The sequence below is a fragment of the Microtus pennsylvanicus genome, chromosome X, assembly GCF_037038515.1.
Source record: "Microtus pennsylvanicus isolate mMicPen1 chromosome X, mMicPen1.hap1, whole genome shotgun sequence".
Lineage (NCBI taxonomy): Eukaryota > Metazoa > Chordata > Mammalia > Rodentia > Cricetidae > Microtus > Microtus pennsylvanicus.
In genome coordinates, this window is record NC_134601.1 from 49088133 (window position 1) to 49104727 (window position 16595).

General features: G+C 36.7%; 1 protein-coding gene across 1 annotated transcript in view; it reads left to right on the forward strand.

Moving 5' to 3' along the window:
- The window catches only part of Tenm1 (teneurin transmembrane protein 1), a 784432-nt gene that overhangs the window by 301486 nt on the left and 466351 nt on the right, over positions 1-16595 (forward strand). The window contains exons 4-5 of the mRNA XM_075956580.1: positions 854-1114; positions 2714-2770. Of these exons, the coding sequence (XP_075812695.1) occupies positions 854-1114; positions 2714-2770 (318 nt within the window). The remainder of the gene's footprint in view (positions 1-853; positions 1115-2713; positions 2771-16595) is intronic.

Below are 16595 nucleotides of genomic sequence, written 5' to 3' on the forward strand. Positions count from 1 at the left end.
TGCCCTATTTGAATTTTCCAAAAGGCGTAACTTTTCTCCTTCGTTCTTTTTCTGTACTGTTTACCCAAACACCTTGGACTTCCTTATTCTTTATCTAAAGTTCTTTTCCCTGTCTTGTGATTGTCCTTGCAGGCTTCCGTCAGTGACATGGTTTTTCCTCTTTTCCACTCTCTTCCTCCAGTTAGCTAGCTGTTTGTTGTTACAGACTGCCCACCCTGGGATTTTTTCCTTTAAGCTCAAATACAGTCTTCTTCCAGCTTTAAAACAAAACAAAAGAATTTGCAAAATGTATCCCTTAAACTCATTTAGAGATAGTGGAAAACAATATTAGTTGCTCATAATTTTAGAGTTTAACATATTTGAGTAGTCTGTTTGAATGTAATATTTTTCTCAGTTTTATATTACTTATTAGATTATATATAATATACATGGCATACTCTGAAAAGCAAATAATTTTGCTATTTTAAGCATAGGTGTGCTGTATAGATCACATATATTCATTTTAAAGAGAAATTGCTTTAGAGGGCATCTCTCTATACTTTATACTTATTGTACTCACTTATTTCATTATATTTTGTGCAACCAAAATATTGTAGCTATAAGCTATTTTGAGGATGCTTTTTTTTTAACCCAAACCTTGTAAGAATCAAAGAGAGCATAATCTTAAGTAACAGAAGTGCAAAATAAGCACAGAATTCTAGCTACCATAAATAAAAGACCAGAATTCTAACTTTGCAAAAACTCGTAATTACTAGCAGTGGGGAAGGGGACATGAGGACAGAAAAGTGAAAGTTAGTGATTTTGTTCATACTTAAATACTCTCTTATTTTGTCTGAACTTTGTTTCTTTTCAGAGATAGAATTCTGTGAAACTCCTCCTGCTTTGTGCTCTGGCTACCAGACAGACATGCATGGCGTTTCTCGGCATGGCTACCAGCTAGACATGGGATCTGATGGAGACACAGAGACAGAAGGTGCTGCATCACCCGACCATGCGCTGAGAATGTGGATAAGAGGCATGAAGTCAGAACATAGTTCCTGTCTGTCAAGCAGGGCCAACTCTGCATTGTCCTTGACTGACACTGACCATGAAAGGAAGTCTGATGGGGAAAATGGTAAGAAAGCTACATCTGAAATTTAAATGAAATTCAGGAAGAATGGCTTTTCCCCCTTTGCTTTGTTATCACTTCCTATATCTGCCCATCTTTCATTTGGCATGCAGAATACAAATACATGTTATCAGGTTCCCAGGAACAAGGAGTATACTTAAGTATCTGGCAAATAGACACATTTATTTATAACGACACAGAATAGTCTTCATTTCTGTGGAACCCCTGGAGAAATTATCTCATGTAGTCAGCAATATTGTGAATGTCTTATTCATTACTCACCTTTTATTTTCATTTTTATTTTCCAGAGCTACCCCAGTGGGATTTATTATAGGAAGTACTCATTTCTTGTATTTGGGCTTTATATCGGTGTGTGAACAATGAGATGAACAATTATATAGCACACATACTCTCTGTAGGGGCTCTCTATTTTGATCCAAATTAACTTGCTGAGTTTATAAACAGATTCACATTAACCACATTAGAATGAAATCATTTCACAAACACAATTATTTTAAAAACATCAGTCATTTGCCAGACAATAACTACTAACGGCAATATCATTATATTGTAATTATATATGATTTCCTTATACAGTTTAGAAAATGAAATGGTTTTGCTTTTTGAGTTTTCAGGAAGGAGTTAACTTATTTAATGTATGCTCTTCTGCCTCTATCAAAAATCATTTCATAATAGACACATTAAACAATTATTAATCAAGTTAATCTAGTCTACCTATCATTTTCTTTGTCACAATATTATATGAGTTCCCTCTTATCCACATTCATGCCATCCAAACTGATTTAAACCATTTTAAAATGACAAATACTATATGTTCCTCTCATCTGAGGTTCCTAGATTTTATACAGTTACAAAATATTATTTATATATTTTTATATGAAAACAGAAATGCATTCTTCTAGGAGAACAAAGGGACAGGGAGATTCGGGGAAAGATGATATTAGACAAATATACTCCATATTCTATATATACCTGTAAGAACAGAATTTAAATGAAAACAAATAATTGCACAGAAAGCATCATGTTCTATGTTTCAGTCTAATCCTCTCAGAACTGTTTGAAATCTCATTCAGGGAGACAAGATTCTCTGCTGGCTGGTGCCCTTTCCTTCTTCCAGCATGAGATTCCTTGAGAAATTCCCATTTCTTTGGGGTCCATGGTTTTAGTAATCTGTTAGTCAACTGAAAGACACACCTGTCTCTTTTCAATATCTTCATCTCTTCCACGCTGGTTATGGCCCCTCACATAAACGATTGCAGTAAGCTCACTCAGTTGAAACAAACGTTGAGAAAGAAGTCCCCCTAGGCTGTACTATTCTATCTGTATATGATCCTCTATGGGAGGTTAATTTTAGGGATGAGGAAAAAATGAAGAACTAAGTAGAGCTAATGTTTCCACAACTCTGAAAACAATAAACACTATTGATTTCTACGCATTAATGGGGAAATCTTATGATACATACATAGATAATTTTTCATTAATGCAGTTATGTTTAAAAATTCTTGATGCAATGTTCATGTTGAAATTTTAGAAATCTTAGATAACTAGGACAATTAATAATTGGTAAAATGTTTATTCTTACAGGTTTTAAGTTCTCTCCTGTTTGTTGTGATATGGAGGCTCCAGCTGGTTCTACTCAAGGCAAGTGTTTTGAAATATTTAACTAAAAGTTACTTTTACCTCAATCAATAATGACACCTACGTAGTCTGAAAAATGAATGTTTACCAAATAACGAGTAACTCATAAGGCTAAACAAATGAAATTATCAGAGATTAGTCTAGTGACCATGCACTGACTTATTTTTCTCCTTTAATTGTGTGTATTTTGCTTATAAAGAGAAGCTGGAAGGCAGGTAGGGATAAGGATAATACATGCTTTCATGAAAAATACTGATTTGTCTTGGGGTTCGTGCCTAAATACAATAGCTACCCTTTTGTTCTTGTTCTTGTTTTGTTATTTTGTTTTGGATTTAGAATAGCTTTAGCTTTACCGTGATATAAATCTGATACTGTCATAACTTTCTCGTGCTGCCTAGCAGATAGCCTTGGTCCTTCTCTCAAGATGCTGCTATCTTGGCCTTACAATTGCATTTTGTTCATGTCATCAATTACAAATACCTCATTAAAAAAGAAAAAAAAAGCAAAAGGCAGGTCATCATTTAATGAAGATTTTTGTTTTTGCAATTCTTCAGAAAGGGGGCATTGATGACTATGTGTGTTTTCATGTTGTACTCATTGAATTTGTTCCTTTGAAGAATGATATGGAGAACAACATTTATAAATGATTTGCATGACTCAGTTTGTACCTTGTGGTAGGTCCTTTCTTCAAACCACATTTATTAAAAATTATGTGGTAGTTAGAATATAAAAACTTAGAATAGGAATTATAACATAGACAGTAGTAATATTTATTATTGTTGTTGGATCAACATTTCTAAATCCCCAAACATATATGATGCTCTCATTTTAGTCTCAGACCTATTACCTCTATTTCATTATTTCTTTTGTAACATAATCTTATCATTTCTCCCTTCCCTTTCCTCCTCCTGCCCTTTTTGCAAGAGGAAGGGTTAAACAACAATTTATAAACCCATTTTATAGTAGAATATCTTCTAATCCTTTTCATCTCTCTTAAATCATATTTTATATGATGTGAAACTGAACAGCTCTACTTAGAGTCCTGTATGTCTTACTCTGACTCCTACTATTTCCAATAAGGAGTATATAACTCGAGATCTCATCTATAACATATAATAAGGTTCAACTAGTGTAGAAACTGCAATTCTTCTCAAACGATAATCATCAGGGCTGGCCTATATTCAGTATTTTCTTAGAGAAATCTTGAGAGTATAAATGCTTTTCTTTTCCTAAATGTATGTTAATTTAAAAGAAAAAATTCAACTCATTTAACTTTGTGTTTGCATGTAAATGGAGCTATTTATTTCCCACTGATATCATCCATTCATGAAAACATGCCTAGCAGAGTATTTACCTCATTAACTCATTAGCTTGAATTTATATATTCTATATTTGAAACATAAAAATCCATAAAATATTTTTGATTTATAGGTTTCAGCCGTTCAGATTCCATGCCATCCTATTTCATGGTTCAGTTAGTCTCAGTGACACTTTGTTTTGTTTCTGACTTCCTATACTTTTTGTTCTTTTTCCAATTATTGATGACACTATAGAAACAATATTATGAAGCACTTAAGGATGATTAAAGTTTCACTACTGTGAATGAGGCATACAAGCTTAGATAAAGGAAATTGTTAATTCAGGTGAGTTAACCAACCCGAAAAGAATGAATCTAAGAAGTGAAATCAAAGATGCTTATGACTCTGTCCATCACATGCATACTGTACGACTTAGTGGTACTTAGTGGTTCTACTTACATTTTCAGAATATTGCCTAAACAGATTGATTTCTTTCATTTAATCAATAGACTAAGTCTTAAAAAAATGTTTTACTCTTTTATCAACCATGTTTTGTTGCTATAAATTTAATTTAAATCTGTAACATGTTATAACCCCTAAAGAATTATACTAAAACTTAACTTGATTGTTGGAATATTTGAACAAGGAGGGAAAATAACAGGTAACAAAAATGGATACATTTTTCTAGGTTTTTATTATTATGTTTTTCAGTCCTGCCCTTTTGTCCCAAGACAATCCTTTAACACCTATCAATACTTAATTTTCTATTAAGAAAAAAGCATATGCATTAGCTAGCTGAACCTTGAGGCCTGGGTACCAGTTTGATATCATACTTCTTTCATTATACCCTTCTCACACTCCCTTTTCAGCTGTTAGGGCCTGAGCCCTAGACTGTCATACCTCACAAAAGGTGTTATCAAGCACTAGACTAGATAGAAATGTGGCCTGCTTTATTCACTGTTAAAGCTTCAATAACTAGCCACAGCATATAGAGCATAATTACAAAGTAGACAAATAAGAATCATGTCATGTTCTGATGTTTGGGGGCTTTAAAGCAAGAGATAATATATTTTTCATGAATTATCTATGATCTCTTTGAAGGATAGAAGTGCTACATCGAATCAGGCCTGTGGTTATCTAACAAGCAACTTTGCCTCTGAAAAATGATCACTTCATCATTTCTTGGAACTATATAACAATACTACTTTATATTAGTCAATATTCTCTGAAGGAACAGCTTATACAATGAATATTCATATATTAAACAGGGGATTTATTAGAGTGGTGAACAGGCGGCTACCTGGTTAGGCCAAATCTATTTCCTGACTGAAGGGCCAAGAATCTTGTAGTTGTTTAATCTTTGATACTGGATGTCTCAGCAGTCTCAACCTGGTGTTAGAATCCTGAAGGATTCCTATAGAGCTGCTCCTCGGTCTATGTTAGAATCCTGAAGAAGTAAGTCCTGATACCAGGGAAGGAATGCCTCAGTAAAAGGATAGCTGAATTTACCAGTGAGAGTGAGGACAAGATGACCAAAATCAAAAGCTTCCTTCTTCTATGTCATTGTATGTGCCCTGTCGCCACAAGATATGGCCCAGATTTAAGGTTTATCTTCGCAACTCAAATGACCCAAGCAAGAAAGTTTTTCACAAGTGTTCCCAGCTGTTTGGGTTATAGTTGAGTCTGGATGTCGTTAAGTTAAAAACTATGATTAGACATCTTAATTCTACCACTTGTCAACTTGAATATAAGCACATCTCCTTATATCATACTTGATTTCCAACAAGTTCACAGTGGTTTCTACTTCCTGCTCACTTGGTCCAAGCAGTATAATGTTATCAGCATTGTGTATCAGTGGGACATTTTACAGGAGAGACAGATGATCAAGATCCTTTCAAACTAAGTTATGACTCAGAGAAAGAGAGTTAATATACCCTTGAGGTAAACTTGTAAAAGGATACTGCTGGCCTTGCCAGCTGAAGGCTAATTGCTTCTTGTGATCCGTATGGACAGGTATCAAGGAACAGGCATTTTCTAGGGCAGTAGCTGCATACCATGTACCAAGAGATGTGTTAATCTGCTCAAATAAGGATATCACATCTGGTACATCAGTTGCAATTGGTGCCACTACTTGATTAATTTTGCAATAGTCAACTGCCGTTCTCCATGATCCATCTGTCTTCTGTGCAATCGAAGTAGGAGTGTTAAAGGGAGATGTGGTACAAACCACCACCTCTGTATCATTCAAGCCCTTGATGGTGGCGCTAGTTTCTGTAATTCTTCCTGGGATGTGGTATTGTCTTTGGTTCATTGTTTTTCCTAATAGAGGCAACTCCAATGAGTTCCTTTGGCTATTCCAATCATAATAGCCCTCACGAAACCAATATGGGAAATCCGTCAACTTCTAAGTACATATACCCCAAGTATACATTCAGGAAGTAGGGAAATAACCACAGGATGTTTGGGGACCCACTGGGATTACTGTGAATATATCACCCAAAACTCCATTAGCTATCTGACTTGCATAAGCCTCTACTTTAACTGAAGGGTCACATTTGCTTTTCCTGTCAGAATCAGTACCAATTATGTATGCTCCTAAAATATCCCATAAACATGGGAAATGTTGATTATTTCCTTTCTCCAGTCTTTATTTGCCCCTGTAAAAGGAATGTGTCACAGTGAATTTATTGGAGAAAGCTAACAGTAAAACTCATAAGTATTTTTATAAAGTCCCTTTCTCACAGGACCCTGGGCATCATTTAATTCAAGACATTCAGGGTTTGCAAATAGGTTTAAGTCTAGAAATTGTTTTAGGGGCCAAGGTTCCATCTTGCCACTATTCAATATAGCCTTTCTTGGATTTGTTCAATAATTTTTCTATTTAAACAGAGTGAATAACAGAGTAGGTTCTTCGATTATTATATAATTAAGAATATTTTATTATATAATAAAACACAAACACAATTCTTTAGTCAAAGTTCCATTTAAGGATCACCACCATAAAATATCACTTTGTCTGTGCTGCCCATTATGGGTCAGGCCATTATTGACATTGCTTCACTTGTCCTTCCCATTGCCATAACAATGCTTACCTTTGTCTTAGATGATTTAGTTTTGCCACCTGGCCCTTTTCCCTCAGGGCTCAATGTTGTGCAAATTCTAATTGGTCTTAATAATAAAAATCCTGAGGCAGATATTAGGGGGTGAAAGCTGAAATATCAGAGAAGCAGAGCAGCCAGTCACTAGTTCTTAGCTCTGCTTAATCCTCAGACCAAAGAGGTGATACTGGTGTAGTTAGCTACACACTCTGATCTTCAGGCAAGCTTATTTGTTCAAGGAGAAACAAAGTATCACCACAGCCCAATTATAACCCATTGAATTTAATTCCTACAGTTGAGACACAGTATCTAGCATCCGAATGCCTAGCACAAGAAAAGTCCAACCATAAAGTTCTTCAAATGCACTGTGGCCTTTCCCATCATTTTGGATGTTACCTTATTAGTGAGTGACACTTTTTCTGAAGGATCAGGCTTTGCACAGCATACCCACTCTAGTCTTGAGGTTTCCCAGAACTTTAAAATTCCTTCATCAACACAGCAAAGAAATGTAAAATATCTCCATCATCTTTTCAATAGACCATCTTATGATAAATTTTGGTTGTGCAAGCTTCCATACTAAACCCAGAGGGCCCATATCAGAAAACTCAGTCTGATCCAGTTTTATGATCCTTCCACCATTATACCAATATTGCATGTCCTTAAAATCTATTCCCATATATATTCCTCAGACTTCTGCTTGCATGAATTAGCAAAATCATTAAGTTCTTTAGTGATATATTGCACATCCTCATGGCCTATCTATACTTATTATCTCCCTAAAAGCAGGTTTAGCTTTGAGTCTGGATATAGTTCTGAAGGCACATAGGTAGGCGCTGAGTGACATCAGTATTGTTTTGTCTGGCATCTCCTTCAGGCAAGATCACTACTAGTCCAGCAGACAGTGATGGATTAATTTCCTCAGGCAAAGGTGGAGAGGGCAAGGCTGCAGTAGATGGGAGTGGAGAAATAACCTCTGCTAAGGGTGAAGGGACTATTTCCTCAGGTGAACTAAGCCCCGCAGAATCTTTGGGTGCAAAGTTCTCAGCCTCAGTGGGTTCCTTGTACACATCTTCATCACCAGTTATAACATTCTTATCAAACAGTGCACTTATTTAACCACTTACACCCTCTTAGGCTGGGATTTGAATTTTCATTGAAATACAAGTAATCTTATACTGATGGTTTGGGTTTGATTTTCCATAACTTGAAATCTATGGCTGCTGGGAAGATTCTCTTCCATGACACACTTATAAACTGTTAGTCTGTTTTGTTTACATCTGGAGCCAGGCACTCAATTGTGTCACTGAGTTCTTTTCTTTCTTTTGTCATATATCCGAAGATATTACAAGTTGGTTAATTTTATCAAGGAGTTCACTCTTATGTTTCATGAATATACCCAGATATACTAGAAGCACCCAGGCAGAATCATTATTTTTCTCATTTTTCCACAAATTGCCAAATGTTTTATGCATTGAATCACTAAATTCCCTTTTCTTTACAATCAGGAAAATCAAATGAATCTATCCTGGTAAGTTCGTTAAGTAGTTCATACCATAGATACTTATTGCTCTCCATGCTACTAAGCGAGGCTTCAGTAATTATAGGTAGTAACAGATTAGAAAGCCAGTTCCCAATGTTTAAAAAAAAAAGAGACAGGTGGATTGTTATAAATTCAAACCCAGCCTGGTATACAGGGTGAGTTCCAGACCAGCTAAGATTATATAACAAACCCTGTCTCAAAGACTAACAAACAAACAAAAAATTCAAACAAACAACAACAAAAAAATCTTTAAAATTTTGTTTCTCTAGAACCCATCCTGCTTTCACAATCTGTATTAGCCAGGGTTCCATACAGGTACAGAACTGATACACCAAATATCCGATATTAAAAGGGAATTTATTAGAATGGCGTACAGGCTGTATTCTATGTAGTTCAACAGTGGTTGTCTCCCATCTGAAAGATGAAGAATCTGGTAGGTGTTCAGTCCACGAGGCTGGATGTCTCAGCCGTCTCAGTCTTGTGGCAGAGTCCCAGAGGATTCCTAGAGAGCCGCTGGTCTTCAGTCTACATTGGAATCCCAAAGAAGTAGGTACTGACACCAGTGAAGGGGTGCTTCAGCAACAGGATAGGTGAACATGCCAGTGACAGTGAGGGAAGGCAGGCAATAAGCAAAAGATTCCTTCCTCCATATCTTTTTGTGTGGGCTGCCACGAGAAGGCATGACCCAAATTTAGAGTGGTCTTAATATCTTTAGTGACCCAGTCAAGGAAGTTTCTCACAGGTGTGCTCAGCTGCTTAGCTTAGCCATCATACTAATTAACTGTCAACCTCAGAAATTAGAATAGCTCACAGTAGTTAACTCTGACTGTACACTGAGTTGAAGGGAGAAACCTTGATCAGCAGCTAATTTGGAATAATCAGTTTTCAAAAATGTGTTTTTCTATGTGTCCTTAATGAAAAAAAAAAGGACTATAAGATTTGAAAACAAAACTGTTTGTTAAAAAGGAAATAGAAATAGGAAGAAAAAGCATTTGTTAATTTTTTAAAAATTTATTAATTTATTAAGGATTTCTGCCTCCTCCCCGCCACCGCCTCCCATTTCCCTCCCCCTCCCCCGATCAAGTCCCTCTCCCTCATCAGCTCAAAGAGCAATCAGGGTTCCCTGACCTGTGGGAAGTCCAAGGACCGCCCACCTCCATCCAGGTCTAGTAAGGTGAGTATCCAAACTGCCTAGGCTCCCCCAAAGCCAGTACGTGCAGTAGGATCAAAAACCCATTGCCATTGTTCTTGAGTTCTCAGTAGTCCTCATTGTCCGCTATGTTCAGCAAGTCCGGTTTTATCCCATGCTTTTTCAGACCCAGGCCAGCTGGCCTTGGTGAGTTCCCGATAGAACATCCCCATTGTCTCAGTGTGTGGGTACACCCCTCGCAGTTCTGAGTTCCTTGCTCGTGCTCTCTCTCCTTCTGCTCCTGATTTGGACCTTGAGATTTCTGTCTGGTGCTCCAATGTGGGTCTCTGTCTCTGTCTCCTTTCATTGCCTGATGAAGGTTAATATTCAGGAGGAGCATTTGTTAATTTTAATAAAGTATGAATTAAAAAGAAATTATATTTATCTATAGGTTTTATGATAATGATAACTCTATTCAAACAATATTTATTGAACACTACATATTCCCAAGCTTTGTATTCAGTACTAGAGATGCATGAAAAATGAATTATATACAATCCCTAACCTCAAGGCATTTATATACTGATGGGAACCATTAATGCCAAATTAATTAAGAGGATTTATTATAAGTGACAAAAACAATTTGAGCAACATTAAACAAAATCTAAATATATTAAATGGTCATGGGAATTCCTCGTGGGATTCAGTGCAAAAAAAGGCTAGACTGCAAAAAGTGACTACATAGAAAGATTTGTTAAGACATTTCCTTTTTCATATGGATCCCTCTTATCTTTAGGAGCTTCACAGACAAGGGTAGATCTGACACAATTCCATCACAGCCAAGAAATCCATGACTGCTCCCTATTGCTTCTGTACTTCCTACCCAGAACCCTGACAACATAGCATATACTACCAAAAAACACCATACTATCATAGCCTTGCGTATGCCATTTTCAGACCCTAAATTGCTTCACAAGAACATCTGGAGTTGTGAGACAAAATGGCCTAGATGAACACCTGGAGGCTTTTGAATGACATGTAGGATGTATGCCAAATGAAGAGTTACCTTTCTGATAATTGACCATGTGGGACCATTCATGCACATTTACTGGAGGGATTTGTTTCTTTTACATTTCTTTCCTGTGCTTTCTATGCTTTCCCCTGATGTTCTAAGTTATACAGGACACTTCTATAGCAGTGAGAACAGTTCCTTAGGAACCATCTAAAAGTCAAAAGAAGTGTGTGAAACAATGCAATGATTTGGTAATAGCTTTGGCACGAACCCTGCCATATAACTGGCACTCTAATGGTTCTGTAGGAACCATTATGCATGTTTGAGGCAGTGCAGTTGACTTTTGTAGCAGCTCTTTTGGAGAGTTACATGGTCAGAGGAAGTATATAAGTCATTTGGGTTGTTTTAAGTGTGTGCCACATGTTTCCGTGATGACTGTGATACTCTTAGAATTGAAAACCAGTTTAATGATATTGAACTTTAAGCTATTGTCAGGGTACATAGAAAAATACATAGTTTTGAGTAGATAAACCTTTATTAATATGTTTTTGTGATAAATTAATGTCTGCTAATAGTTTAAAGTTGATACTGTAAGAACAGCTTTAAGTAAAACCACGAGCCAGTCTGTTCGTCTTCAGCTTTTAGGTGCCACTCTTGAGTGATGCTCATTTCCGTATTATCAGTGAATGGACAGATGGAACTACGTGATACACAAAGTCTAGTAAAGTTTTCTAGTTCAGATATTCGCATATTTCCCTGTTTGTTGCAGAAATCCATCTCGTCCTCACTGAGGCATGAGATCTATTCAGGTAGGTGTCACTTTTATCTTTAGCTGTTCCAAAGATACAAATCAAGGTCTCTGTCAGTTTGTTCTTTAAAAATAGTGCTACTACTGATCTCCTACACACATATCTTCTTTAATACCTATTGGCTACTTTCTTATAAGTGGAAGGGATAGGCTGTGGGAATGGTCATTTAATGTTACCTATCACCAAATTTTCCCCTTAAAAAAGAACCATTAGTTTATCTTTCTGCTAATGCTTTATGAAGACTATATGTTTTCTCATATCACCTTCAAGGCTGGCAGTAATAAAAAAGATTTTAATATATATTCTGCTAAAATATAATAGTGTCCCTATACTATTATTTTTTGTTTATGAGTGAGCTTAGAAATCTTTGTAAATGTTAATGAAGTTTTATCTCTTATTCTCTCGATTTTTATAACATTCTCTGTTTATTTGTCTACTTATAATTACTAAGGAAAAAATTGGCAGTAAAGTAGAAAAATACAGATAAAGATATAGACCACAGTAAAGAAAATAATAATGTTTTCTAAACATCAAAAAATTACCTTCATTCATCAGATAAATTTACATTAAAACACACTGTGAACTCCTGGAGCTCAGCCCAGTGCTTGGCTGTGGGTCAATGCTTCGCTTCCATCAGTTACTGGATGTAGTGAAGAGAGAGAGGAGGAATGATATTAGCAAAAGGGGTCAAGATCATAATGGGGAAAATCACAGAGACCCAAGATAGTGGGAGCTCACTGACTCTAGACTGACAGCTGGGGAATCTACATGGGACTGGACTAGGCTCTCTGAATGTGGGTAACAGTTATATGGCTAGCTTTGTTTGTAGGGCCCCTGGCAGTAGGACCAGGAATAATCCCAGGTGCATAAACTGGCATTTTTGAGCCCATTGCCTATGGTGGGATACCTTGCTCAGCCTTGATGCAGTGGGGGAGGGACCTGACCCTGCCTCAGTTTGGTAAGCCAGACATTGTTGACTTTCCAAGGGAGGCCTTACCCCCTGTGATGAGTAGATTTGGGCTGGAAAGAGGAGGGGATTAAGGGGAGAAGGGGAGGGAGGGGAAACTGGGGTTGGTATGTAAATGAAAAAAGCACTTTTAAATAAAAAAAATAGAACTGATTTTAAAAAACTGGCAATTGAGTAAAGGTGGTAGCATGTGGGTGATCCTCCCCAGGAAAGAGCACACTTTTTACTTGTCCATTGTCAAGTGGGCAGGACTAAAAAATGTGCATACAAGTAACATTATATGGACTCAACATGTTATATTTAGGAATATACAAAAACAAATACATATGTGCATGCATTAACAACTAGTGAAAAAATTGGGTCATGAATTTGGAGGAGAGTGGGAGGAAAATATAGGAAGGTATGGTGGGAAGAAAAGGAAGGGACAAATTTTGCAATTAAACTGTAATCTGAAAAATAAGCAAAAAATGCAGTGAGAAATGATTGCCTAGAGTATTAGCTGTAACACATATTTCATAGCATATACTTTTTGAAAATGAATACCAGATACTATTATAGGTTTATAACCAAACACAGTTTTATGAAAGAAAATTTGACAGTATCCCACAAAAACTGAGCCTACATCTCCATTGACATAGTAAATTCAGTTCGTGAAATTTAGCTTTCAAGTGACCATACAGTGTTATATATTAGGATGATCCAACAACTGAAGCATTGTTGGAAATATTGAAAAAGCAGGCATACTGAACAAGATGTTTAACAAGTAGCCACCTGAATGGTGTATAGACAATGCATGCCCTGAAAAACTCTCCAGCCTTAGAAAGTGTGAGACACAAATAATAAGTGGGTTGTCTCAGAGGGATTTGGACAGAGATGTTCTACTACTTTCAAAATGTGTATCTATTTATAATTATTAAACATTTTAAGCAATCCTATGTGATCCACCAGTGATTATAACATTATTCTTTGTAACCTTTATGTTTATGTGTGTGTGTGTGTGTGTGTGTGTGTGTGTGTGTGTGTGTATCAATAGATCAGGAATATTTTTAACTCATTTGACGGAAGCAAAATGGGATAACTTTATACATTTTAGTGTGGAACAATCTTTAAAATACATCATTAAATCAAACCTCAGTCTTTGAAACACTGTGTGTTTTAATGTATTTTTGCCTGTAACTCCATGTATGGGCTATATTTAATTTAACTTAGTTCACTATAAATTTACAGATAAATTTTAAGAACAAAATTTTTATAAATGTATCTCTCTTTGCTATGCTCAGCACCCTCTGACATATTTTGTTCCCTTCTAGTCCTTTGTACTGTTCATTATGATCTAGTAAATTCATTTCCTCCTTCACAAATAGATCACAATCTCCAATTACAAATCACAATATTCAGTATAGGATATTTTATATGTAATTTTAATGGAAATATACACATATCTTCCTATATGTATAGATTGCTTTGGAACCATTAAGAGTAAATGAACAATAATTATTATTACATTTGTGGAGAGCTACTTACACAGCTAAGAGGTAGATTCTGAAGGCAGCTAGTTTTTTCTATTTACTTTATGCCCTTTGAATTTCTTATCATATGCTGATAATTTTTATTTTACATTATTTTAAATGAATGAATTAATATATCATAAATGAAATAATACAATTTGCCTGTCCTCTGGAGTGATTTAAAACAGTCAATAGTGGCTGCTTATAGAGGATTTTTGAGTGTCTTATGATACAGTATACAAATAAATCATCTGGGTAGGAAATGCCGTAAATATTTCCTTTATAACAGTCTCCAGTTTCAGCTCTTGGTTTCCTTCTTTTGTTTCTTTTCCTTTTTTTTTATAAATTAATGAATTAACTTTTTTTCCAGCCTTATCAGTTTCCCCTTTCTCCTCTCCTCCCAGTCTCTTCCCCAAACTTCTTTCTCCCCTGCCCCACCCCATCCACTCTTCCTCCTTTAGCTTCAGAAAAGGGCAGGCCTCCCATAGATATCAAGCAACTATGGCATATCAAATTGCAGAGAGACTAGGTACCTCCTCTCCTATTAAGGCTGGACAAAACAACCCAGTAGGGGGAAAGGGTAATAGAGTCAGAGACAGTCCTTGCTTTCACTGTTAGGAGTCCCACAGAAAGACCAAGCTACATAACTGCATCATGTGCAGAGGGCCTAGGTCAGTCCCATGCAAGCTCTTTGTTTGGCAGATGAGTCTCTGTGAGCCCCCAATTAGCCCAGATTAATTAATTCTGTGAATATTCTTATGGTGTTTTCATCCCACTGGTTCCTACAAGCCTTGCTCCCCCACTTCCACAGGATTCCCCAAGCTCTGCCTAATGTTTAGTTGTGGGTCTCTGCATCTGTTTCTATCGGTTGCTGAAATAACAACTGGGCTAGGCACAAATCTATGACTATAGTAGAATATCATTAGGAATTATTTCATTGATTTTTTTTTTTGACAGTCATGTTTGGTTCCACCTGTGTCCTGGCCCTTAGGGGTAGTATGGGTCTCAAGCTGAATCGGTCATTGGTTAGCCACTCCCATAAGTTTTGTTACACCCTTACCCAAGCTTATCTTGTAGACAGAACAAATTGTAGGTGAAAGGTTATGTGACTGGGTTTGGGGCCCAATCCCTCCACTGGAAGTCTTCCCTGGTTATAGAAGATGGCCAATTCAGGCTCCATATCCCACAGTGTTAGGAATCTTAGTTAGGGTCACCTTCATTTATTCCTGGAAATTTCCATTGTGCTAGGTTTCTACTCATCCCAGAGATGCCCCCAATTCCAGTTGTCTCTCCCTGTAATCTCTCCCTCCATCCTTCTTCTGGCTGATTCCTCCTGTTCCCATTCTTACTCACCCCCATCCATCCAGACTTCTCCCCTCACCCCATCCTTGTTCACCTGTGATTTCTATTCTATTTCCTCTTCCCTGGGAGATCCATGATCCCCCTCCTTGATCCCTCCTTGTTATCTAGCCTCTCTGTGTCTGTGGATTGTAGCTTGGTTATCCTTTACTTTACAGCTAATATCTACTTATAAGTGAGCACATACCACGTTTGTCTTTCTGAGTCTGGGTTACCTCACTCAGGATGATCTTTTCTAGTTCCATCCATTTGCTGGCAAATTTCATGTTATTGTTCTTAACAGCTGAGTAGTACTCCATTGTGAAAATGTACTACATTTCTTATCTATTCCTCAGTTGAGAAGCATCTAAGTTTTTTCCCCCAGTTTCTGGCTATTACAACTAAAGCTGATATGAATATACTTAAACAAATGTCCTTGTGATATGGTAGAGCATTCTTTGGGAATCTGCCCAGAAGTGGTATAGCTGGGTCTGGAGGTAGATTGATTTTCAATATTCTGAGAAACCACCATATTGATTTCCAAAGTGGCTGTACAAGTTTGCACTCCCACCAGCAATGGAAGAATGTTCCCCTTGTTCTATATCCTTGCCAACAAGAGCTGTCATTTGTGTTTTTGATTTTAGACATTCTGACAGGTATAAGATGGAGCCATTTTGATTTGCATTTCCCTAATGGCTAATGATATTAAACATTTCTTTAAGTGTTTCTCAGTCAGTCACTTGTGATTCCTCTGTTGACAATTCTGTTTAGATCTGCCCCAGACTGCACCCCCTCCCTTGATTTATTTAACTTAGTCTCTGTCTCTGCGAGTGTCTGTCTCTGTCTCTGTATGTGTGTTTGTATACATGTTTTGTGAGTGTGTGTGTTCGAAAATAGTGTGGAAATAAATGTATTAATATCTTTATTGATGTTCTGCTCTTTGCTTTACTGTTAAGTCAACTGTTTATTTTGATTCTGTTTATGAAATCAGAGGCATACTCATTTGTTTACTTGAAAAACCTGTGTCTGCAGATAAGTTTGTACCTCACATAGGAAGCAGGGCATGGAAACATTGTAATCCAATGGACAAGCAATTTTATGTTCCTAAATTGTCTCCTGAAATTAGTAG